General features: G+C 35.3%; 2 protein-coding genes across 3 annotated transcripts in view; one reads left to right on the top strand and one right to left on the bottom strand.

Annotated features, from left to right (window-relative positions):
- Positions 1 to 1,094: 1,094 nt before the first annotated feature.
- Positions 1,095 to 22,257, bottom strand: LOC127841992 (DENN domain-containing protein 10-like). The gene is made up of 8 exons (XM_052371274.1): positions 22,151 to 22,257; positions 17,212 to 17,408; positions 16,553 to 16,781; positions 13,836 to 13,953; positions 12,467 to 12,607; positions 8,481 to 8,548; positions 6,282 to 6,376; positions 1,095 to 3,129 (listed from the first exon to the last, which is right to left on the bottom strand). The coding sequence occupies exons 1-8, from the start codon at positions 22,188 to 22,190 to the stop codon at positions 2,968 to 2,970; spliced, it is 1,050 nt and encodes a 349-aa protein (XP_052227234.1). The 5' UTR covers positions 22,191 to 22,257; the 3' UTR covers positions 1,095 to 2,967.
- Positions 22,258 to 22,267: 10 nt separating this feature from the next.
- Positions 22,268 to 27,666, top strand: part of LOC127841978 (HAUS augmin-like complex subunit 8) — a 42,394-nt gene continuing 36,995 nt past the window's right edge. For both annotated transcript variants that reach the window (XM_052371209.1, XM_052371208.1), the window contains exons 1-2: positions 22,268 to 22,352; positions 22,915 to 22,994. In XM_052371209.1, coding sequence (XP_052227169.1) covers positions 22,285 to 22,352; positions 22,915 to 22,994 — 148 coding nt within the window. In that variant the 5' untranslated portion in view covers positions 22,268 to 22,284. The remainder of the gene's footprint in view (positions 22,353 to 22,914; positions 22,995 to 27,666) is intronic.

Here is a 27,666-nt window from a genome sequence, read left to right as displayed (position 1 = left end):
CCAGATTAACCTGTGAAGACTGCACAGGCTAATCTCGGACAACACTTAACGCACATGCAAGCTCCGTTTTCACTGTGCGAGGCTCAAATGGTTAAGAAGGATTAATATTAAAGTTAATAACTGCTTTGTAACTGAATATGCAACAGATAATGGACTGACACTTCCACGATAACAAGAGCACCGCATAACGGGTGCCACGCTCGGCTGCGAAAGCTTGTCAGATTTTTTTTTTGCTTTTTTATGCCCCCGAAGGAGGGCATATAGTGATCGGACTGTCCGTCCGTCTGTCCGTCACACTTTGCGTTTAGGTTTCGAAAATGCTCATAACTTTTATGTCGCTTCAAATAGCAATTTCATATTTTGCATGCATGTGTATATGGACAAGGCCTTTCCATACGCATACCAATTTTGTCCCCTGTGACCTTGACCTTGAACTTAGGGTCCGCGTTTAGGTTTCAAAATCTGCGTTTAGGTTTCGAAAAAAGCTCATAACTTCTATCAAGCGTTTTTAGGGGGCATAAGTCATAATATGGTGACAGCTCTTGTTTGTTTTGTTTTTTTAAAGAGGTCACAATGACCTTGACCTTTGATCTAGTGACCCAAACATGGGTGTGGGGTGTAGAACTCATCAATGTGCATCTACATGTGAAGTTTCAAAGTTGTATATGTATAGGTGGAAGCACTGTAAGAATTAAATATATATTTAAATTCTTAGCTTTTAAATTGTTAAACCGCCGATTGATAAGACAAACACATAGTTATTCAGGATTTGAAGCTAAATACATTATAAGACGCCAAAGTTCGAGAATCGCCATGTAAGGCCATGAATAAAAGAGTTGAAACTGGCGCATCTCTCTAGTGTTGTAATTTAATTATGTGACGATCCCAAATTCCGAACAAGCACTTTGATTTTAGAGCCAATGTTAAGGTTTTAGCACGAGGCCGGCGTTCGACACGACAAGCTGGCTATGACAATAGCTCAGGTTTTCTCCGAAAACAGCCTCACTAAAAATAAGAAGTTTATGTGGTAAAATCTTCCAAACAAATCCATCAATCAAAGGGAAAATAAGAAACATTGAGGCAACAAGAAAGGCAGCAGTTTATCTGTTTTACTGATATATTGATATACTTAGTCATATCTCATGATTGGCATGCATGTATATGTTTAGCAAAAACAAACGAATCAAGGAACAATGCATAATATTAATTACATGTCATTGTTAATTACATAACCTTATTGCACATACATATTTGCATACTACGCAATGTATAGACATATAAAATAACAATAATACAAAATTGAACAAATCATTCTTACTTATATGTATCAAATACAAATTCATTATAAATAAAACACATTTCACAGCTCATACCTTACTAAGCAAAATGAGTCATATAACTGTATTTGTGATTTGGCTTTCATCATGAAGATTAAAACTTTAGAGAACACCATACTACCGGGGTACTACATGATAAATTTATACATTACCTCAATTAAAGGAAATCAAACATCAGATTGAAGAATTCAGCATCACTTAGACACATACTATATTGACCAAGGTTTAAATGCCGTGTTCAGTATTCGTCGAAGGATTTGTCAGGTAAAACTGTTCTTAAATATGAGTTCTCTAGTTTTAAACTTGACTTCAATACATGTGCATGTTTTTACTTTTTCAATCCAAGCAGGTAAGCAACAAAGACTGAAATTGGAATGTACGCAATATTGTGTGTATTATTCACAAAAAGATCAAATCACACTAAAACAGAGACGCAAATGTTCATGTGACAATAACCCCCAGCATTTATCCTCATTGTAACAACAAAGTAAATATAATTTAATATATACGTACAATTAAACTGACAGGACACTTTATACTGCATGCAAGGGCATGAATAATACTGTTCATAATTTATGGCAAGCCAGAAGCCTGCATTATCAATTTATAATAAATTATAATTATTTTAACGACACTAAAGCACAACAATAACAGTTAGGATGTATTGGAATGTACACACAATTATTATGTTGAGGTTCTCCTCAAAAACACATATATACCAAGAACTTTTTATCATCCTGTATATTTTTCTAAATTAACCCTTTCCCACTCAGAAGCAAATTGAAAATGGCTATGTGCAAACAGCATAAAACTAGAACAGCTTGCAAGTTACTTGCAGTCTGTTCTGGTTTCATGCTGTTTGCTGCTCATCAGTACCTAAAAGTTGGAAATGAAGCCTTTTCAACTTTTATTTAGTCAGAAAGGTCTTAAATAAAATATAACTTTCTCAGGGACTACAAAAGTGTAAACATACGTATCTAAGTGGTAAAGGGTTACACTGTGAAATGCTGTAACAACAATTAAGTATTTTACAATTGCATAATAACTTATACTGCATTCAAAGGTATAGAGGTATTTCTGTTTCAACTATCTGCTATGAAAGATCTAAAGAGTGTGGAAACTAAACAATTGAAATGACAGAACAGAACAGTTCTGTTCTATTAAAATGACAACTTGACACCTTTTAACAAACTTAAGTATTTTACACTGGCAGGAAATACTACATTGCATACAACGCTATACATACTTAAATAGTTTGTTTCTTCATTTTTTTAAATTTTCAATTAACAACAAAAAATATTAATACCAAAATACCATAGTGGTAGTCTTCATAGTAAAATTTTTTTTTTCATCTAAGATTATTTTCTTAACTATTTTGAATAAACATATGCCAATAAACCACTTGTCATATTTGGCTGTTCTTTTGTGGATAAGAAAAAATGTGTGGTTTTATTCTTACACAACAGAAATTAAAGATAATGTTATGACCAATAAAAACAAGTTATAGAAAACTGAATTGTCTACACTATTTAAGACCTCCAACACTGTAACTCAGGTTCACATAGCAACCAAACCCTCACAAGCTGCCAGACTGTACAGGAAGTTTTTGTTTGCCGGAGGTTTGTCGCGTTCACATAGCAACCAATCCCTCACATGCTGCCAGACTGTACAGGAAGTTCTCCGTTGCTGGGGGCATCTTGCGTTCCTTTAGGGTCTCCAGGGCTATCGTTCCATCGTCACTTGCCAGGGACTTCAGGTTGGTGAGAAGCTCTTTGGTTTTTGTTGAAATCTCCTGTGAGAGCAGAAAATAATTATGTATGAGCGACAGTCCAGTAGACAGGCAAGAACAGATAACAATGGGAGTAAGCATAATTGGGAACTGAATAAACATCTCATGTGCAATTCTATTTTGGCTTTAGTCACACTTCTAGCCAACTCACAATTCTTGCCAATCTAATTAAAGTTCATACTCACATTTATTGCAAATCTCATTGATGTTCATACTCACAATTCCAGCAGATCTAATTTAAGTTCATACTCACAAATCCTGCCAATCTCATTGAAGTTCATACTCACAAATCCTTCCAATCTCATCAAGGTTCATACTCAAATTCTTGCCAATCTCTTTGAAGTTCATACTTACTCTTCCTGCCAATCTCATCAAAGTTCATACACTTCCTGCCAATCTCATTGAAGTTCATACTCGCACTATCTGCCAATCTCATTGAAGTTCATTCTCACACTTTCTGCCAAACTCATTGAAGTTCATACGCAAAATTCCTGCAAATATTATTGAAGTTCATATTCAAAATTCCTGCCAATCTCATTGAAGTTCATACTAACAATTCCTGCCAATCTCATTGAAGTTCAGACTTACAATTCCTGCCAATCTCATTGAAGTTCATACTTACAATTCCTGCCAATCTCATTGAAGTTCACACTTACAATTCCTGCCAATCTTAATGAAGTGCATACTTACAATTCCTGCCAATCTCATTGAAGTTCATACTCACAAATCCTGCCAATCTCATTGAGGTTCATACTCACAAATCCTGCCAATCTCATCAAGGTTCATACTCAAAATTCTTGCCAATCTAACTGAAGTTCATACTCACAATTCCTGCCAATCTCATTGAAGTCCATACTCACACTTCCTGCCAATCTCATCAAAGTTCATACCCACACTTCCTGCCAATCTCGTTGAAGTTCATACTCGCACTATCTGCCAATCTCATTGAAGTTCATACTCAAACTTTGCGCCAAACTCATTGAAGTTCATACGCACAATTCCTGCAAATCTCATTGAAGTTCATACTCTAAATTCCTGCCAATCTCATTGAAGTTCATACTTACAATTCCTGCCAATCTCATTGAAGTTCATACTTACAATTCCTGCCAATCTCATTGAAGTTCATACTCACAATTCCTGCCAATCTCATTGAAGTTCATACTTACAATTCCTGCCAATCTCATTGAAGTTCATACTTACAATTCCTGCCAATCTCATAGAAGTTTATACTCACTATTCCTGCCAATCTCATTAAAGTTCATACCTTGTACACATAATTAGTAGATACATTTAAATGAAACTATGTATTATAGGATGGGTTTAAAGCATAGTTTAATTCGATATTTCTTAAGGAAACAAGAACTTTGTCACAGAAAAAACAGCAGACACCAAGCGAGGTAATTTTGTGAGAGTAAAAACAGTTTCTCTAAAGGTTCAGCAACATGTTTGCACTTTTGAGTTTTGTCAGGATGCATATTTCTGTGTTCAACACTTAAATAACCAAATATTTTGTCTGATGAAAAAACTTAAATAAGTGCATATTCCCCACATGGCCCTCTATACAAATACCATAGCTTTTCTTCTTGAGTGGCTGCAGGATCCAAATTTTTGTTTCCCCTTATTTCTGGTACTATAGCAACCACAATTATTGTCTGACAATTTTTTTAATAACCAGCATAATTTTTATATTGTCTGACGATTTTGTTTTTAATAACCTGCATCAATTTAATATTACCCTCCATTCTTACACAAAGTTCCACTTATCTAGAGTACTTTTTAAGCTATCCCAATATTTTTTGGAAGGACTGCAGTTGGCCAGGAACCAGAAGGAGACTAATAAGCACCTTGCTCTACTTCTTAAGAAAATTGAAACAAATCAATAAATTACGGAAACAAATCTGCATTTAAGCTAGATAAATGTATCTTGAGTAAGGCTAAATAAAATAATAAAGCAGAGTGATTCTGACCACCTCATATTGATCAACTAAACACACACACCTGAATTGGCAGAGCTTTTATTACTTCAGAACTAGCCGAATGACACAGATGAAACCTTGACTGAAGTTAACCCTTTCAGTGCTGGAACGTAATTTTGAAGGCCTTTGCAAACAGTTTGAATCTAGATGAGACGCCACAAAACGTGGCGTCTCATCAGGCTCCAAACTATTTGCTATTCTGATGGTATTCTTTGAAAACAAGAAACCGACAGAGACGGGTGATGTGCCCCAAAGTTTTTTTGTCACAATATTGCACTATATATTCATATCGAAGGAAACGTCTTCAGGGGCATACCTTTGGACAAAATAATACGATGGATGGTTTAGCAACTTTAAAATTTCAAAGGGCCATAACTCATCTAACCAGAACCCACTAATAACATGCGCATCTCCTCAAGGTAGTTAAGCTTCCTATAAAGCTTCATTGTATTCCAGTCAGTAGTTGGGGAGAAATAGCCCGGACAAGAATTGCACTATATGTACAGTTTATAGAAAATTTCAAAGGGCCATAACTCTGTGAAAAATCATCCCACCATAACCGGCCGATAATATGAACATCTCCTGTTGGTAGTGAAGCTTTCCATAAAGTTTCATTGAATTCCCGTGATAAATTGCTGAGAAATAGCTCGGACAAGAATTGCACTATATGTACAATGGAAAATTTCAAAGGGCCATAACTCTTAAAAAATCATCCGACCAGAACCAGCTGATAATATGCACATCTCCTGTTGGTAGTGAAGCTTCCCATAAAGTTTAATTGAATTCCGGTCATTGGTTGCTGAGAAATAGCCGGGACAAGAATTGCACTATATGTACAGTTAATGGAAAATTTCAAAGGGCCATAACTCTGTGAAAAAATCATCTGACCAGAACCCGCTGATCATGCACATCTCCTTTTGGTATTGAAGATTCCCATAAAGTTTAATTGAATTCCGGTCATTAGTTGCTGAGTAATAGCCCGGACAAAATTGTGCACGGACGGACAGACAAACGGACGGACGGACGAAGCGGCGACTATATCCCCCCCCCTCCCTAATTTTTTTTGGGGGGAGCATAAAAATCCAAGAAAATGCTTATTTTAGAAATTCTGCAGACGACATTTTAGCAGACGACAGCATGCAAAGGGTTAAGTGGGTGCAATGTAGCATTGGCACTGACCTTAATTGCTATCTGGGAGGTATTGGCTGGATTCTCTGTAAGTTTCACCATGGCCAGAGCGATGTCTTTGTGTAGCTTGCCCATGGCCATGGCCTCTGTAAACATGTGAGGTGAATTCATCAGAAGACAGATATAGGAAAACGCAGTTGAATGCATGAGAGAAAAAGTGTTGTTCTAGATTAGCTTGTGCAGTCCACACAGGCTACATGTAATCAATGATGGCACTTTCTGTGTTATGGTATTTATCATTTGAAAAAAAGTCTCTTCTTACTAACAAGAAACCGTTGGAGAAGGGTGATGCTCCCCAAAGGTTTTTTTTGTCACAATATTGCACTTTATAATCAGATAAAAGGAAACGTCTTGAAGAGCATAACTATGGACCAAATAATACGATGGATGGTTTAGCAACTTGAAAATTTCAAAGGGCCATAACTCTCTAAATAAATCATCTAACCAGAACCCACTAATAACATGCGCATCTCTTCAAGGTAGTTAAGTTTCCCATGAAGCTTCATTGAAGTCCAGCCAGAAGTTGGGGAGAAATAGCCCGGACAAGAATTGCACTATATGTACAGTTTATAGAAAATTTCAAAGGGCATTAACTCTCTAAATAAATCATTTAACCAGAACCCCCTAATAACATGCGCATCTCCTCAAGGTAGTTAAGCATCCCATTAAGCTTCATTGAAGTCCAGTCAGTAGTTGGGGAGAAATAGCTCGGACAAGAATTGCACTATATGTACAGTTTATAGAAAATTTCAAAGGGCCATAACTCTGTGAAAAATCATCCGACCATAACTGGCTGATAATATGCACATCTCCTGTTAGTAGTGAAGCTTCCCATAAAGTTTCATTGAATTCCCCTGATAAGTTGCTGAGAAATAGCTCGGACAAGAATTGCACTATATGTACAATGGAAAATTTCAAAGGGCCATTACTCTGTGAAAAATCATCCGACCACAACCGGCTGATAATATGCACATCTCCTGTTGGTAGTGAAGCTTCGCATAAAGTTTCATTGAATTTCCCATAATAAGTTGCTGAGAAACAGCTCAGACAAGAATTGCACTATATGTACGATGGAAAATTTCAAAGGGTCATAACTCTGTGAAAAATCATCCGACCAGAACCGGCTGATAATATGAACATCTCCTCTTGGTAGTGAAGCTTCCCATAAAGTTTAATTGAATTACGGTCATTAGTTGCTGAGAAATAGCCCGGACAAGAATTGCACTATATGTACAGTTAATGAAAATTTCAAAAGGCCATTACTCTGTGAAAAATCATCCGACCAGAACTGGCTGATAATATGCACATCTCCTCTTAGTAGTGAAGCTTCCCATAAAGTTTCATTGAATTCCGGTCATTAGTTGCTAAGAAATAGCCCAGACAAGAATTGCACTGTATGTACAGTTAATGGAAAATTTCAAAGGGCCATAACTCTGTAAAAAAGCATCCGACCAAAACCCACTAATAATATGCACATCTCCTGTTGGTAGTGAAGCTTCCCATTAAGTTTCATTGAAATTCGGTCATTAGTTGCTGAGAAATAGCCCGGACAAAAATTGTGCACGGACGGACAGACGAAGCGGCGATTATATGCTCCCCCCAAAAAAATGTGGGGGGAGCATAAAAATCAAGTTTAGGTGAATTGTCTGATATACCTGTGGAGAGTGCACAGGCTTAGCTGGGACGACACTTAACTCACACAAATTAGGGACCGTTTTTCCAGAGCAAAATTTAGAGATTTTTGTGCATTCATGTGTGTCCAAGTTTGTTTCTGCAAAGATTTGGAGTCAATTGATTGGATTAGAAAACATACAGGTGCTTTTAAATAAGCATTGAAATATTAAATCACAACAGGTCTGAGCAATCCTTCATTGACAAAGACTCACTGTCTGGTCAATGACGCAGAACAACTACCTAGTAAGTCATTTTGGAACCTAACCAATGTGATCTTTTCATTTATGAAGAAAATTGTATTAGAACTAAATAGTTTTGTGTAAAACATTACAACTGAATATTCAACAGAAAGTTTAAAATTGATGACACATTTTTTATATACATGTATGTTTATATGATGAGAGGTAACTAGTATGTATTGACAGTTATAGACACAGTTCCTAATTTGGAGGACGATTATTATTTTTCTTGCTTCAATGTTATATGAGAAAGCAGAAAGGAGAGCTCCATATTTACCCTTAGCATGATTGGCAATGCTTATCTGGCCTGTAGTACCATTCACATATACATCATATAGCTCTGTTCTGCAAGTAACATACATTTATAAAGCAAAATAACTGTTATAGCAATTTACAAATTATGAAAGATTTTCTGCATACTTAAAGAACGCTTGCAACTCCAACAAACATGGGCAGATTAGTATTACCACAGCCAGCACTTAATGTTGAGACCATTTGATAATGCCTTCCATGTATACAGAGGTTGCATTTGATAACTTTTTTCAATTTTTTTAACACTGTGTATTATTCATATGACATTTTACTTGACACTTTCACATACAGTAACACAAACCATTGATTGCATTACATTTGCAGTCTTTTAACTATAATGTAATAAAATAAATAATTCAAATAACAAATGATTGAACTTAACAATTACAGGTAAAGCTAGAATCTGTGTTAAATAAACTAAAACACAGTCCTTAAAATTGACAAACCATTTTGCAAAATCAAAATCGCACTTTAAGATGCTAGTTTTACTCCATGGCTACACGCACATTTTATATAAAAAAAAGAACCTTAAGTACCATAAACTATAGAGGGCTTTTAGCATCTTATAGATATATAGAATATAACCATTAAACCTAACTGATAAAAATATCAAGAATAATAAACAAGAGGGCCATGATGGCCCTGAATCGCTCACCTGACTGACCTTGCTAACCTTGCTACATCAACTTACATTAAGACGTGATGAAAACTGTGACCTCTTTCATCTACACAAGGTTTAACTAGAATTGGCCGGTGACCTAATTTTTACCCCAGATGACCCATATAGGATCCAAAATCAGATATTATCAAGATAAACATTCTGACCATATTTCATTAAGATCAGATGAAAACTATAACCTCAATTGTCTACACAAGGTTTTTCTATGATTTGGCCTAGTGACCTAGTTTCTGACCCCAGATGACCCAAATACAACCCCAATCCAGATTTTATAAAGTTAAACATTCTGACAAAATTTCATAAAGATCTGATGGAAACTGTGATCTTTATTGTCTACACAAGGTTTTTCTATGATTTGACCTAGTGACTTACTGGTAGTTTTTGACCCCAGATGACCCAAATACAATCCCAACCCAGATTTCATCAAGATTAACATTCTGGCCAAATTTTATAAAGATTGGGCGAAAACTGTCACCTCTACTGTCTACACATGTTTGTTTTTTAACTTTGACCTAGTGACATAGTATTTGACCCTAGATGTCCTAAATTCGATCCCAACCCAGATTTTAACAAGACAAACATTCTGACCATATTTCAAGATCTGATGAAAACTGTGACCTCTATTGTCTACACAAGGTTTTTCTATGATTTGACCTAGTGACCTAGTTTCTGACCCCAGATGACCCAAATACAATCCCAATCCAGATTTCATCAAGATAAACATTCTGACCAAATTTCATAAAGATTGGATGAAAACTGTGACCTCCATTGTCTACACAAGGTTTTTCTATTATTTGACCTAGTTTTTGACCCCAGATGACCCAAATACAATCCCAACCCAGATTTCATCAAGATAAACATTCTTACCAAATTTCATAAAGATTGGATGAAAACTGTGAGTCTGTGACCTCTACTGTCTACACAAACAAATTGTTGACAGACGCACGCACACACAACGGACGCCGGACATCACACGATCACATAAGCTCACTGTGTCACTTTGTGACAGGTGAGCTAACAAGAGCTGTCAGAGGACAGCGCGCTCGACTATTCAAATGCTTGACATTATAACATAAGCCATCATGGGGAAATTGTTCATATATTCATTTATAATTTATTAGACGATCTTTCAAAAATAAAAAAAGGAAAAAAAAAACATTTTTTTTTTAAGGGGGGGGGGTTGAGAGGGGGTTTAATGTGGTGTGTGGTCATTTATTAGACGATCTTTCAAAAATAAAAAAGATTAATAAAAAAAATAAAAAAATTTTTTTTTGGGGGGGGGGGTAGGGGGGGGTGAGAGGGGGTATAATGTGGGTGTGGTAATTTATTAGAATGTTTAAAAAAAATAGTGGGGGGTTAAGGGGGTAGGGGGGTGAGAGGGGGGTATAATGTAGGGTGGGGTAATTTATAAGGTGATGTTTAAAAAACAAATGGGGGGAGGTTGGGGGGATTCTGTGTAAGGGCGTGGGGTATTGTTTGGGTGGAATCCATTGTGGTATTCAGGTAAGTGTTGTTTTGTCAAAGTAATAACAAGGGCTGTTTGTAAAACATGCATGCCCCCCATATGGGCTCTTTGTTGTAGTGGCAGCCATTGTGTGAATACTTTTTTGTCACTGTGACCTTGACCTTTGACCTAGTGACCTGAAAATCAATAGGGGTCATCTGCGAGTCACGATCAATGTACCTATGAAGTGTCATGATCCTAGGCAAAAGCATTCTTGAGTTATCATCCGAAAATCATTTTACTATTTCGGGTCACTGTGACCTTGACCTTTGACCTTGTGACCTCAAAATCAATAGGGGTCATCTGCGAGTCATGATCAATCTACCTATGAAGTTTCATGATCCTAGGCATATGCGTTCTTGAGGTATCATCCGAAAACCATTTTACTATTTCGGGTCACCTTGACCTTTGACCTAGTGACCTCAAAATCAATAGGGGTCATCTGCGAGTCATGATCAATCTACCCATGAAGTTTCATGATCCTAGGCGTATGCGTTCTTGAGTTATCATCCGGAAACCATTTTACTATTTCGGGTCACCGTGACCTTGACCTTTGACCTAAAAATCAATAGGGGTCATCTGCGAGTCATGATCAATCTACCCATGAAGTTTCATGATCCTAGGCGTATGCGTATTTGAGTTATCATCCGGAAACCATTTTACTATTTTGGGTCACCGTGACCTTGACCTTTGACCTAGTGACCTCAAAATCAATAGGGGTCATCTGCAAGTCATGATCAATGTACCTATGAAGTTTCATGATCCTAGCCCCAAGCGTTCTTGAGTTATCATCCGGAAACCACCTGGTGGACGGACCGACCGACAGACCGACCGACCGACATGTGCAAATCAATATACCCCCTCTTCTTCGAAGGGGGGCATAATAAAATGTGATCATAAATAAAGAAGTTATGGCAATTTAAGCAAAATGTTAAATTATCTAAGTGTAAAAGGGGCCATAATTATGTAAAAATCCTTGATACAGTGGTTTGCTCTTGTTTATAGGTGGGGTCATGTTGGTAAACAAGTATGCAACATATAAAAGCAAAGGATATAGGAAATATTTGGGGTAGTACGCAAACTTGAACATAGATTTATCAATAATATGCATATTCTAAGGATAAAAGGGGCAATAATTATGACAAAATGCTTGATAGAGTTGTCTGCTCTTGTTTATAGGTTGGGGTAATGTTGGTTAACAAGTATGCAAAATATGAAAGCAATATGTCAAGGGACAATGAAATTAAATGGGGTAGTACGAAAACTTTAACATTTGCTGCATATTCTAAGTGGAAAAGGGGCCATAATTATGACAAAATGCTTGATAGAGTTGTCTGCTCTTGTTTATAGTTTGGGGTCATGTTGGTTAACAAGTATGCAAAATATTAAAGCAATAGGTAAAGGGAAAATGAAAATAATTGGGGTAGTACGAAAACTTTAACATTTGCACGCTAACGCTAACAGAACAGAACAGAACGGAAATGCCAACGCCGAGGTGAGTAAGATAGCTCCACTATATATATTTCATATATAATAGTCGAGCTAAAAATGAACAAAAGAAATTGGCAAAACTGTTAACACGTGTTCACACTTCCACTGTCTTTCTTTCTGCATTGAATGCCTGTTATTTCCAAACACAATAACATCACACTATCAACTCGGAATTTTGTGTCCCCGATTCAGATTCTATTTACCATTGAGAATATGAGCAACTTGACCAGATAACTTCTAAAAAATGCCCATAAACCCTGGCTGCCACTGGACTTACCTAGATTCTATGGAGGCATCAGTAAAGCCAGCCACGTAGTGACTGGTATTCTGAAGGTCCCCTATCTCGTCCTTGTTAAGCTCCACAAAGGGGTAGACAACCTGCCAGTTCTGCCGATGCCAAACAAACGCTGGTAGTGACCTGAAGTAAAACCAGAGAAATAATTCTATTCATATGGCTTGTGCTCTGTCAATGCATGTGCTTAAAGTATTGTCCACTTTATGCATAGACTGGATCTTAGTTTACAAGAGGCTTTTTTAAACAAAAAATCCATGAAATAGGAAAGTGTCATCCCTGATTAGCCTGTGTTGATTGCATGGATAAGGGACAACACTTAACCCTTTGCATGCTGGGAAATTTGTCGTCTGCTAAAATTTCGTCTGTACAATTTCTAAAATTAGCATTTTCTTCTATTTTTTTCAAAGAATACTATCAGAATAGCAAACAGTTTGGATCCTGATGAGACGCCACGTTCTGTGGCGTCTCATCTGGATCCAAACTGTTTGCAAAGGCCTTTAAAATTCGGTTCCCGCACTGAAAGGGTTCATGAACACATGTAAAGCCCTGTTTTTCTAGAACCCAGCTCATATTAAAGTCTGGAAACCACGGTAACAGAATCCTGTTAAGCTGAATTATAAATTTGTGTCATTATAAAATAAATGCTTACCACAAGGATGGCAATAATAAAGCATTAAATACAAAATAAAGACATATCACCTTTTTTTTAATTTATGTTCTTTGTACTTAAAGGCTTGCAACAATAAAGAACTAAAGAAACTCAAAACATATCTTTTTATGTGTTAAAATTTATGGGGGTGTTTACAATAAAATTGTTTACACATTGTTAAACAAAATAGTAAATTGCAGGAGAAATACAACTTAAAATCTTTCTGTTAGGTTATGTTCCATGTTTCAAGCAAAGTAAAGATTTGGATTCATTTTAATTCTAATAGGAATGGCTTTTAAAAAAGTGTAGCTTAAGAAATTTCATAAAAATGGGTTGAGAAACTCCGTCATGATTACCAGGTTTGACTATGAACCCATTATTGGTCTAATGGACAGATACAATACAGTCTGCACAGGCTTTTGAGGGAGGACGCGTTGCGCTTAGTAAGGATTTTGTACAGAAGAGACTTCCTTTAAACAAAACACTCAATAAAATGGTATTGCACAGGCTAAGAAGGCACTTTCTCGCATGCATTAAGCCCTGTTTTCCCAGAGTGACACCCTATTGTTTAAGTACCCAAGAAAGAACAGGCATCAAAAGAATAGTATTCTTCATAATATTGTAAACTATTCTTCAAAAGAATAGTTCATAATCTTATGAACAAAAATAAAAACAAATGTGAAACCAAACTCCAAAAGCAACCTTGTAAATGTCAGAAGTTCTCCCAGAGACTGCTCAGGGTAGTAGACAGCTATCTTCTTCTTTAAAAGCATGGCTGTGTAGATCAAAATGGTCTCCAGTCCAAATATTGAAATAATACCTGAAAGAAACGAGTACAAGTACAGCATTTCAGTTTACAAGTTACGGTCTTGGGTCAAAAATTCAGATATCCATTGATTTAACCAACATAACACATAAAACAAGAGATATGTTTGTCAGAAACACAATACCCCTTACTGCCCCGCTTTAAAGCCTTAGAGGATGACCTTGACCTTCCACCACTCAAAATGTGCAGCTCCATGAGATACACATGCATGCCAAATATGAAGTTGCTATCTTCAATATTGCAAAAGTTATGACCAAGGTTAAAGTTTTAGGACAGAATGACAGAATGACAGGCCAAAAACAATATACCTCCAATCATATGATCCGGGGGCATAAAAACATGTGTAATTGAACAAAAGGGCATATATATTGACACAGACAGTACCAGTTATTGCCACAAATGCAATATCTGTGTTAAAACAATGCATATTGACGGTAAGTCTTTACACATAAATTTTAATTTAGCAACAATACAAACAATACAATACATTGTATAAACTAATCTTATACAATCTTATCTTTCTTCTGGAAATATAATTTCTGTTTAAAGGCCCCTTGGATTCTTTAAACAAGCAAATTCGTTAAAATGATATCCCCCGCTAAGAAACCTTGTTTATGGATCGGTGCAAATCCCTTGATATACAGTATTATCAACAAGTGTAGGGTAATAATCAATAGGTAATAATTAAGTGTACGGTAATTGTATTTATAAATTGTATTTCCCGTCATGAATATCTACACACCCATAAAGTTTCATTTTTAAATCTTGCAGCATATCTGAGATTAAGCCTTGAAAAGTTACATCATACAAAAACAACAAAGGGCAATAACTCTTAATTCTGAAAATGAAGGGTTATGGTTCATGTGCATGACACTTCTTGCTGTTGATTCCACTCATCCATAAGATTTCATGTTGAAATGTTGTATCGCATCTGAGATGCGATTGCGCACCGAAAAGTTCCATCATACTAAAACAACAAAGGGCAATAAATCTTATTTAAGAAAGTGAAGGGTTATGGTTCTTAAGCATCGGCCTTCTCCTCATTAATATCAATACATCCATAAGTTTCATGTTGAAATCTTGCATGATATCTGAGATATAGCCCTGAAAAGTTTCATCATACACTTGGAGACTTTTCTAACGCAACACTGTTATCAATTCAATATAGCTCCCTTATTTTAGAATGGATTTTGTTGAAATTTCGACTAATTTAACACATATCTAAAACTTCATGTAAATTTAAATAAAATTTATCAACATTGAAATATCAAACATAACAAAATAAAACAAGAGCACCACCTAACGATGAAGTTTCAAAGTTGTAGAAGGAAGCACTTTGATTTGAGAGCCAATGTTCAAAAGGTTAACAAAATGTTAAGGGTTTCGCACGATGCAGACGGAGGACAACATGACACGAGGAGCTGGCTATGACAATACCTCAGGTTTTCTCCAAAAACAGCCGAGCTAAAAATCACTGCAAAGTGATTCTCAAAATTGTACAACATAAAATAAAAATGTGAAAAGTAAAATGCATTGACTTACTAAGTCTTAATGACTGACCAGATTGCAATATTGCTCCTGAATATTTGTACCTAGCCATTTTTTTTTTAATTTTATGTTTTCCTGGGGTAAAAACTCACCTAGAATGATGAAATTGAAAGTAAATTGGAATTATATAGCATTGTACTACACTTGATGATTTTTCTAAAACAACATTGCTCAAACTGAAATATCTCAGTTATGAGTAAATATTTTTATTTAAAAGTGTACATGTGATCATAAGACTACAGTAGGTAATATGTAGCGAACGATAAAATCAGTTGATCTGAGACTGATCGGATGCTTAAGCAAGTGGGGACGATGCAGCATGACGATTGCGCGGATTGCACTCCTGAATTTTTTTAACAAGACATTTTGTTTTTAAAATTTTCTGTTTTTCTGGTGCATCAGCCCACCTTAAATGAATGAATTGAAATAAAAGTATAATCGTAGGGCATTTATTCAGTTCCACGTGCAAAAAGATGAAACCACACCTACCCACCGTACAAAAGCGCCCGATTGTTTAGGATGAATGATTTTATCATCATCTTATACAGAATATAGTCAAATGATTACAAGTGCAATTTTAAATCAAAATCTTCACTCATTAGTGAGATATTCAAGTTTGAAAAGTGTTGCATTAGAAAAGTCTCCAAGTGTACAAAAAACAAAGGACAATAACACTTATAATTAAAGTTTAGCATTATGGATCTCGTGCATGGCACTTCTCGTAATTGATGTCATGAAGTTTCATGTAGATATCTTATATAGTTTCTGAGATATAGTCCTAAAAAGTTTTGTGACAGACAGACAGACAGACAAACAGAGACAGACAACACCAATTCTATATCCCTCAGCCTTTGGCAAGATAAAAAGAACCAATTTATTTTTTTACCAATATTAACTTGAATTCCAAAATTTTATAATTTAAGTGTACTTAAGTTGTGCAACTTCTAATAAGCTTTATTGATACTAACCCAGGTTAGCAGCAGGTAAGTATTAAGATATTTATTCATGCACGTGGTGAGAAAACTTCCAACCCCCCATATCTTACCTAATACATTAGTATTGGCAAAAGCATGTTTCTGCTGGAAGTCCTGCACAGAAAACTTGCCATTGGCATCCCCTGACCACTTCCCCTTTGTGACGACACCGAGGTATACTTCCAGCACAGTGGTTGGGCTACCTGCACGACAATACTGGGCCGCAGCCGTCCGACACAGGGCTTCATACTTCTCTGGATTAAAGTCCTTTGATTCAATCACTAGAGAAAAGGCTTCCACCTAAAACAGAATAAACCAAACGGTAAAATATACACCATCTTTTCATAAAATGTACTTCTGTCAATATATGCAACAAAAAAACATCACCATCAAAGTCAAAAGGTAAATAGTAAGCAAAATATGCCTTACCATGAAATTAATGCCTTTTTTTTTATTATCAATAGTTGCATATTTAGATTGTTAAGATTTTTTAAATTCCATTTTTAGGGAAGTATTTTAAAATTATAAAATATTTTTGAAAATTGAATTGTTTTGGAAACAATTTTTTTAAGTCATAGTGCCTACCAACCACACATTCATAGTGTTCTTCATTTAAACAACATAAATATATTGATTAAGTGTTTTACAGGTATGTTTGTTTACATTAGTTTCCTTAAATAAATTGAAGCTAAATCTTTAAACAATTAATTTGTATTATGTTTGTCCTAACCTTAGGTAAATTATTATTCTCAGGGAGCTTATGCGTGAAGATGTAGTACCAGTTTCGTTCAACCTGGCTGTAGAGGAACAATATAAAGTCCTCTGCTTTCCAGGCCAGACAACACTTCTTCATGAACAGTTCCCTGTGTGCCTCTGTCACTGATGGGTAGGACCAGGTCCACAACACATCACCATTGGTGTCTTTTTCTGAAATGTAACAGATAAATCATGTTCAATAAATGCTTTTATTTTCATATGTAGTAATCTATAAAAATAACAATTTATCAATAATTGTTACTAAAGATGAAAAGATGAAAAAGATTATTAAAAGGTCATAAAAAATATCTCATGATGCCATTTTAAGTCCTTAAACATTTGCAGAAAGTTTGATGAAGATTTTATGACAACTGTACGAGTTAGAGAGAAATCTTTGGCACGAACAATGGGCAATAAGTGTCCGGGTGCATATTGGATGAATATCTGACTTTGCTGCCACAAATGTATGTCAACACACATTTGCAGAAAGTTAAAACTGTCAGAAAAAGAGGGCAAAAACAGCAATTAGCAAATTTTGTATTCATCTCATCAGGGCAATATCTCTCTTAAACTGCCTATTGCCAAGGATTGTCCAACTACCCAAAAGTTTGTCACAAGCCAGGCTGAAAAAGTAGGAGGGTTGGGTGTACTGTAGGGCTAGCTGTTCTAACCTGTTAACGATACAGCCAGTTACCGAAACGTCAATGAGACATTTAACAAGTGGCAGCAAGACCTGGAGGCTAAAACCAAGAGATTGGGATACACATGGAGACAACTAGAAGGTACAAGGTGCAAGTTAGTAAGTAAGGAAGGTGCCAATTGAATAGTGAACCAAAGTTGAGGTTCATTTCAAGTTATCAAATATTTCTAGAAAAATTGGTAAGGATTTTATGAAAACGGTATGACTTGAACAAATTAATATGCTGCCTTCTCCATCAGAAATCTGCTCACCCAACAGCACATGTAGGTGTTCCTATAAAACGTTCTTTCAAATGATTGGCATATGAAAACTTGGAGACATTATATATCAACTTGATAATACTTGGATTTCATTTGAGTTTCAGTAGTACAGCAGTAGATTTGATTTTGTTTAATTGCAACTAGATATCCTATCCAAAGACTTGTTTGGATTTTCCCTTTTGGTTGATTAAAGAGCATGGCACAGGTGAGGCCCATGTTCTTTTTATTACCCAGTTCTACCCACCAAGCATGCACCTTGATTCAATGTCTTGTGTTGGATATGCTAGTAGTGGCAGGTGATTGAACCTGCTACAAATGAGGTGTTAGAATTCTAGTTGGCCTATTTTTATTTCTTGATTACACTTACATGAAAATGCTTTAAAAAATTCAAATGATAAATGATTAAAGGGGCCTTTTCACAGATTTTGGCATATTTTGAAGTTTGTCATTAAATGCTTTATATTGATAAATGTAAACATTGGATCTTAAAAGCTCCAGTAAAAAATCAAGAATAAAATTTTAAAAAAGGAAAAAAAGTAGCTGAAAACCAGAGCTCGAACCAGTGATCCCTGGAGTCCTGGAGTTAGTCTGAAGTAAAAACGCATTAGCCCTCTCAGCTATTTCCACTAGGTATACACAGTTTAAGTATTTTATACCTTTTATAAGCAATCTTCGTAGTTTCGTAAATTTAAACGACAACACAGAACTCTCCAAATTATTCAATCGTTTCGAGTTGCAATGCTTTATAATTTTTAGGTTTTTAAATCGTCAAAAGATACATATAATGGCTATATTGGACTATGGTCAATGTTCAGTAATACTGTTTCCTCACAAATATCATAACTAAAACCAAAATTTGCGAATCTGAAAAAAATATTTCAGTTTTGTCAATTTACCAAACCGTGAAAAGATCCCTTTAATGGACTCATTCCATAGAATCGGTCCAACATAAGGGCTGCAGTACCTCTAAAAACAATTGGGTGTTTTTCTGATAAAGATTTTAATTGAAAGTCGATAAAAATTCCACTAAATTTGCACACATGCCATGTGTTAGCATAAATTGTTGATGTAATGATGTATCCAAAATATTAGTGTTATCCTAATAATATATTTATGGAACATAGAAACTGAGTATCTACACAGGTACATATATATATAATTGAAAACTATAATCTGTGCTTGAAACTAGCGCTCAAATCCTTTGCACTCTAATTTGTATATTGAATGAAAACATTTTATACATGTATTTGATTTTATTCTTAGAGCGCTGGGCTCATAAAGTTATATGTCAACCAGATATCTTCTAGGAGTGAATGTTAAGCCACTGCATAACGATTCAGGATGTGTAACAGTGCTCCAGCTAGGCCTAAATCGAAGGGCGCCGCTCCCTGCCCTCCCGAACCTCCGCCCTTCCCCCCCCCCCCCCCCCCCGAACCTCCGCCGTGCCCCCCCCCCCCTCAAAAAAAAATAAAAAAAAATATTTATTTTTTATTTTTTTTACATATGATAATTCATTAATCTCTTATTACATTGTAATTAGTTTAATCCTCATGGTAGACATTATATTTGAATGGTTTAATAATAATGGGATTAATACAATTATTTATAACATATAAATGAACATGCAATAGAAAGCATTCCAGAAACACTCGCGCGCTCGAACATGCCCTTTTCACAAAATACTGCGCGTCAAAAGTGCCCTTTTCACAAAATACTGCGCGTCAAAATGGGTTATGGAGGTTTCGGTAAATGACAAGTTCGGTAAATTGATTTATAGAGTAAAAGCCGTGGAGGTTTCGGTAAATTGATTTTATAGAGGAGGTATACCTACAACGAGGTGTTAATGACACCTATTATCGGCTTACAATAACATTAGGGGCATTTATTTGCAAACTGTGAATTAATTTTGATGTACATTAATTGAGTTGTTTGGCACTAATTAAATTATATGTTTAAATGTACGATGTTTGCAAAGTGTTATTATTAATTATCCAGGCTTGCAACCTATTAATATTCTAATCGATGGAGGTAAATTATATATTAAGGTCATGATCGTTTTGTAATTTATATATGTTTTTAAACAATTAGTTGATAAAAACCTTAATTAAAGAGTATTAGTTAAAAAAAATATAATAATGTGGCTCTTACAAGAGGTGGCCTCCACAGGATGGCATAGACGCATCAACGCACGAGCGTGTTCAGCCAACCTTGGTCTTTACAAGTTGGCCAACCTTCTCAGAGAGGAATCTGAGACAGTTGATCTACATATACGGCTGGTGAGCCAGCACCTTCTCACGAAGATCAGACGGAAGAAGTATGTTACGATACACGGCAGACTACATCAAGCATGGGATGACTACGAAGAGGAGAAGCTGACAACCACTGAACTTCTGAGGATCATCAGCCTCATCAATGCCCTTGGACCATCCAGCAGCGGTCCACCACATGCTCGACGACGACGAGTCTTGAACGATGAACGACTAATATGGTTGAAATGTAACATTAAATTGAACAGTGTCGTACATGTATCTCATTTGTATAAGAAAATCTGAATGATAATAATGTGTCTTATTAATATTGTAGTGCGTCAAAAATGTATCTAATTAATATGTGATTACTCCCTCATTTTTTTTTAAATGACATGAAATATTCAAATATATATATTGCATCCAAGGTTTAGTTGTTGCTTATTTATAATATATGGTAAATAAAACGGATTACAAAGTAAATCAGTTATTATTTTTTTATTGAACCGATTTGTTTAGGCAAAAAATGATATCAGTTATTTTGGCCGTAAAACCCATTGTTCCAGTACAGTAGCCAGGTGCCTGTGTATTAATTTGATAATATAATGATCATCACGGCAGCTTGCTATTACACAGTGTATTCATTCGGCTGACGTTGTGTTAGATGTCATTTTTATCAGTTTTCAATTATGTGTATCTCTTCGCTTAACTCAACGTTCAATGACACGCGCACTTAACATAATTATAAAACATAACGCGTATCATTATATTACTTTTTATTAATTAAGTACACGTATTAAATTTTATATATTGTTTTTTCTTGTGTTTTTCTCAACCAGAAAGAAATAATAAAACATATAAATAAATATAAAATTCAACATGAAATCATTTTTATTAAATCATAAGAAACTTTTTAAAATAGCATTAAACTTAATTGAAGAGCTTACATTGATTCCGCCATAAATCATTATTTCTTATTACTATTATGTTACTATTATGTTATTTAAATAAAAGCACCAATTTAAAAAACAAACAACAGTATTGCGTTATTTAAATCGTAAAATTAACTAGAAATATTTCCTAACAGAATTCGTTTTTCAGAGGTAGCTCATTCATTTCCTTTAATTCTTTACCTTAGGCACAGCATTAATTACTCAACTCAAAAGTAATCCACAGTTTGCAAATAAATGCCCCCAATGTTATTGTAAGCCGATAATAGGTGTCATTAACACCTCCTTGTAGGTATACTTCTTCTATAAAATCAATTTACCGAAACCTCCACGGCTTTTACTCTATAAATCAATTTACCGAACTTGTCATTTACCGAAACCTCCAGCACCCGTCAAAAGTGCCCTTTTGACAAAAAAGCCCCCCTGCCCTTTTCAAATCCTAGCTGGAGCACTGGTGTAACAATTAACATAATGACATTAAGGTTGACCATTGTGTGGGTATTTAATTGATCACAGGTGGACTCCGCCAATTTGCTTCATTATTTAATTTAATAGTTTGGCAATTGGCATTGGGCCATTTTGGGGGTGTTATTCAAACAAGTTACTAGTCTATGTTCAAGTCACAAGTGTTTGTTCCGTCAGTCCGATAACTTTTAACATTATGAAAAAAGGAAATAAGACGATTGAATTGAAAAGACAATGACTTTAATGTATCGCGATATCTTTTACAAAATAAGCAATGTAGAAACATGAATACCAATTATTCCACAGCAAACTAAATCTCCCAGCCCAGCCATATTAGGTTACAAACCACTATAACTGTTGTAACAGATATTTTCTTGCCTGTAAATTAGTACCTTTCGTCCTGTTGTACACCGCCGGTTTTCAAAAATGGCGTCTAAAAGAAATTTGTACAGACCTGCACAAGTGCAAGAAAATGTTGGCCAGCAAAAGCCGAGGTTAATTCAAGACGAAATCATAGTTTTAAAACATACTTCATGCAATGCATTTTCTAAGAAAATGCGTTATTAAGTGAGAAATATAAATGATAACGACAAACAACAATATTTCGTGTATCCGAAATTTCATGTATCCGAAACGAGATTTTTACAAATACAATACTGACTTTGAGGTTTAATTTAGCTGTATTTGCCTAAGATAGTCTGCTTGAAATTTTTTTTTAAACAAATATTGTTTAGTAAAATGCAAATCATTAAGTTCTCTAGATGTATATAAACTTAAAAGGCGTTGTTTCGTGGCTTCGAAATTCATGACAGAACACGGCTTTACTTATTAACTATGCTGATGGCAAACATTCATTTACACCGATTGTAATTGTGTGTGAGACTTGTATATAAGTGTGACTGTGTTTGTAAGTTTACAGTTAAATAGACACCTTTTAACATACTCATGATTTCATGAACAACAGCATAAGTCTAGCCTGTTATTCAATAGATTTTTGAAGGGAAATGTTAGGATTAATGACATAGATTTTACCGTGATTGTGACCATTGTTTGCAGGAAAACATTGGCCCAAGGTCGCTTGATTACAAATAGCCGTCCTCCAACTGGTTTCAATGCTGGTAGCAATCCATCTTCAGGTAAACATTGTTGGCCTTGTTTCAGAAAATGAGAGCTAAGGATCTAAGAATATCATGCTTAAATGTTTTAACAGGAATATTCCATGTTTTGTTAAAATCCTCAAAAGAAAACTGAAAACATTCAAACAGTAGTTTTAAAATAGTACTGATATCATTCATGATTTTTAGCTCGGGGTTTTCGGAGAAAACCGGAGGTATTGTCATTACCAGCTCGTCGTGTCGTCCGCCATCCGCATCTTGCTAAAACCTTAACATTGGCTCTAAAATCAAAGTGCTTCCACCTACAACTTTGAAACTTCATATGTAGATGCACCTTGATGAGTTCTACACAGTCACGCCACACCCATTTTGGGGTCACTAGGTCAAATGTCAAGGTCACTGTGACATCTAAAAAATAAAAATTCTGACAAGCTTTCATTTATTCAAAACTGCACCATAGCCGAGCGTGGCACCCGTTTCGCGGTGCTCTTGTTTTATTTAAATTAACATAATCATTGATAATGCTCAAGGTCCCTTAACTCAGCAAGACGCTGTGACTCGGTTCTTATCTTGTGCAACATTTCAAATTACCACAGTAAATCCCTTATTTATTTTAATTATTTAAGCCATGTATTGTACCTCTACCAATGAAAACTTTAAACATCTGCAGCAGAATAGTCTTTATTAATTACATATTTGCTTTGAAATGACATGATGCCAGCTGTCAATCTTTTTCTTCTTGGTAATTGTATCAGCCAATAAGTGCTCAGGCTGCTGAATACACACAGTCCCCACATGATGATCAGGGATCATATTTTTTTCGGTTCTGTCGGTCCTAGACCGATTGAGGTCATAAAAGACCGATTGAAAATCCCAAACAGTCGGTCCGATTCTGTTTGCTAAAATTCCCATGCCATGAAATCGATTACACAGTGTACATGATAACACACCCTAATGACATTCTTATCTCGATTAGGTGTGATAGAATAATTGGCTGCAATCTCTAAACCGGTCAGGACCGGTTTATTGCACGTCAGACCAAGAATCAAAAACTTGTGAACAGCGGATTAAAGACGCATCCGAAAAGACGCGTCTGAAAGCACGCGCGGTAACTATACAACACATGCCGATACTTTTTCCACCAGCGCAATTATCCGGTTATATAATTATGAATAAAGTCGCAGATCTGATCGACAGAACAGCCGAAAGTGATTTTTATGGGCGGAACTTCACATAAAATAGTACACAAGAAAATAATATACATTGTATAAATCTTTAGTAAAACCGTGCTAGAATCGAAATAATTTGTGTACTTTATACTTTGTTGTTGAATAACTCATGACCGTAAAATTGGATGCGTGGTTTCAAATGTTTCGCTCTCGTGATTAAATCCCTAAGCATCTTTACTATCGACCGTGGGTTATTTGACAACAAACTATAATGTACACGAATTATTTCTTAATTATTTGGTGTGTTATTGTCAGTAGCCAACCTACGCACAGACATTTGTTTGGTTCAGTGCATGTTTGTAAGCTATTATCGAGTCGACAACAATTTAAAACATCGGTATAGACTTATGAAAAAGTCTGATAAAACAGCACACGAAACAACAATAAAATAGCAAATGATAAAACCAGTTGAGAAAACTTGTTCCGTTAAAAAAAAATGCCTAAGGGAATTTTACTTGAACATTTATTGTACCACCTTCATGAATGGCAAAATCAATGGTATATATTTTAAGGTAATTTGTCATGATTTCGGACATAAATTTTCGGATACTTTTTCCCCATTTATATCCGGACCGATTGAAGTTGCTGGAAAATATGATCCCTGATGATGATGTATACAATAAATGTAAATGTCACAGATCAATATTGACCTATCTCAAAACCTTTGCTTGTTAGATGCAGCGTAAAGGGCATGTTTTTGAATTTATTAGAGTAAAGTTTGCACAGTTGTTTGCACTACCAATTTTTTGTCCAAAATGAGAGTTCTTAAAGTGACTTGTTTCCCATGCGCTAAGAAGTTTTTATTCAGAATCCAAATATTAAAGCCCATGCTTTCTACGAGGAAGTATAACATGATAATGTACATGAGGTAATATTTTTTAATGCTTTTAATCAGTACAACTAATGTTCACAAAATATACAAGGAATGTTATTTGTTGCAATATGTTTGAAATTTTTTCATCTTTTGTGAACAATAAAAATGGAAAATTCTTTTCAGACAACAAATTTTAGTATACGCATTTAAAAATACTTATATGGAACAATGTTTTTATGTTATACATATGAATAACACATGGATATATTACATTATGCTTTAAGGTAGGTAAATAGTGTGTTTTGAAATTGTGAAACTATACTTATCCATACATATACATGCATAAATGACCTGACAAGTTGTATCGCTTACAGGATGTATATCAATAACATGATCTCCAAGGTCAAGGTCACACTTTGAGTTCAAAGGTCAAAAATGGCCATAAATGAGCTTGTCCTGGCCATAACTATGTCATTCATTGTGAGATTTTAAAATCATTTGGCACATTTGTTCACCATCATGGGACGGTGTGTCCCACGAAAGAATCACGTCAATATCTCCAATGTCAAGGTCGCCACGACTAAAAATAGATTTAAAAAAAAAAAACTTACAAAGGGGGTTAATTTTTTTTGGTCATTTCAAAAGTTCAGTTTGAGTTTTCTCCCTTTATCAGATTTTTTTTTCACAATGAAAACCTGGTTTTGTGACAATTTTGTCCCTTGTTTTCAGCTTGTCGTGCCGTCCGCCGTCGGACGTCCACGTCATGCTAAAACCTTAACATTTTGTTAAGGTTTTGAACATTGGCTCTAAAATCAAATTGCTTCCACCTACATCTTTGAAACTTCATATGTAGATGCGCTTGATGAGTTCTACATGCCACACCCATTTTTGGGTCACTAGGTCAAAGGTCAAGGTCACTGTGACCTTTAAAAAAAAAATCTGACAAGCTTTCATTTATACAAAACTGCACCCGTAGCCGAGCGTGGCACCTGCTATGCGGTGCTCTTGTATAGAGTTGCAGTGTACTTTATTTTTGTAAAAATTAGTTTTTATCAAAATAAGACAACTCTAAACTGTTGCGTCATACTTTCTTATTATAATTCACTATTTTTAGTAATTACTGCATATGTGAACGCATGTCTGTCAATGGTAACCAATTTAATACAATTTTAGCTTACATTAGCACTTTTGTGAGCTATTGCGGTCTCCCTATGTTTGTGTATCATAGGTCGTCAACATTTAGCGCCTAACCAATCTAATGGGAACATTTTTCATCCGATCTTGATTAAATTAAGTCATGCTTATCTTTACGATATCTTAGCCATGATGAATCTGGTCAAAATACTAGAACAACAAGTCGAATCGAAACAAAAATCTTGTTACCTTTTTTAAGGTACATCAATAACTCGATATTGATGAAACTTTGTCATAATGCCAATATCTAGACTGATTTTAAATCTAGAATATGCCAGGGATCAAGCAACTGCGCGATTATATCACTGTGGCTTCCCTTTAATCGTCGGATGAAAAGAACCGGCGATATCACTTCGCCCTAAAATCTGGCAGTTATTATATCGCAGCGCTGTCTAAGTGGCTTCTGTTTATTGCTGAATACATGCCAAAGTCAATCAACTGACCGAATCGAAGAAAGTCCGCCCCCTGGCGTAGTAAATTACCTATTGAAAATCGATAAGCAACCATTCACAGCGCTCGTCATTCGCGTATTTGGAAGGAATCTCTTGGCCAAGCAGAAAGAAATCACTAAAGCGTGTAAGTGTTACAAACGGTGTTTTAACTGCTATTGTCAAGTTTTATGGGGGTTATTATCGGATGAACGGCGCCTTTATGATAGTGAGCAATAAATAAAGTAACACTGTGACAAACTCTCACCACAATAAAAAATTATAACGATTATAAGGGCCGCTATTTCTTTACCATTTAATCAATAGTGACTGTCAATACCACGGGTTTGGCAAAAGCATTTAACAAAAACAATTTCTCCACAAAAACACATGAAATCTTGTTTCAACAGGAATTTGTGAGCATTTCTGTTTAATAGTTTCATTATTATAATATTTTGGGAAAGGTAAAGTTTGATTAAGAAACCAACAATTTCGGAAATAAAAAGTATACCATTCACTTGTTGTACTATATTTCGGATATGTTAAAAATTCGGACATTTAAAGATAGGGCATTTATGTGTTGGTTTGTTGTTGATAGTTTGTAAAATTATGTTTTATGATATTTCAGGCAACTAAAATGGATGGTGGCAATTATCTGGGCCTTTCTGTCAAGAAATATGCGTGAAAAACATTCATTTATTTGAGCCTAGAAATCATCCACCACTTACAAAAAACGTTTTAACAACAGAAGCTGTCAAAGCTGATGTATATCATGTCCAAATGACCAAATATAACTGTTTAACAATATGAAGTGAGATGCTTTATTTTCTGATATTTTCTCTTTCCTTTTCAAATGATGTAAATTGGTGTGATTCTATGTTTAAAATTAAATAGTTAATTTTGAAACATTTATGCAGCATACTGTTACATTGATGTTAACATTATTATATTATTTTGGTTATCCGTGTTGTTTATCAAGATGAGAAAAGTTATTTATATACAAATAAAGCTTATTAAGACTTATGAAG

The sequence above is a fragment of the Dreissena polymorpha genome, chromosome 8 (genome assembly GCF_020536995.1).
Source record: "Dreissena polymorpha isolate Duluth1 chromosome 8, UMN_Dpol_1.0, whole genome shotgun sequence".
NCBI lineage: Eukaryota > Metazoa > Mollusca > Bivalvia > Myida > Dreissenidae > Dreissena > Dreissena polymorpha.
The sequence above is the reverse complement of the archived record's forward strand: the minus strand, read 5'-3'. Positions and strand labels throughout refer to the sequence as shown.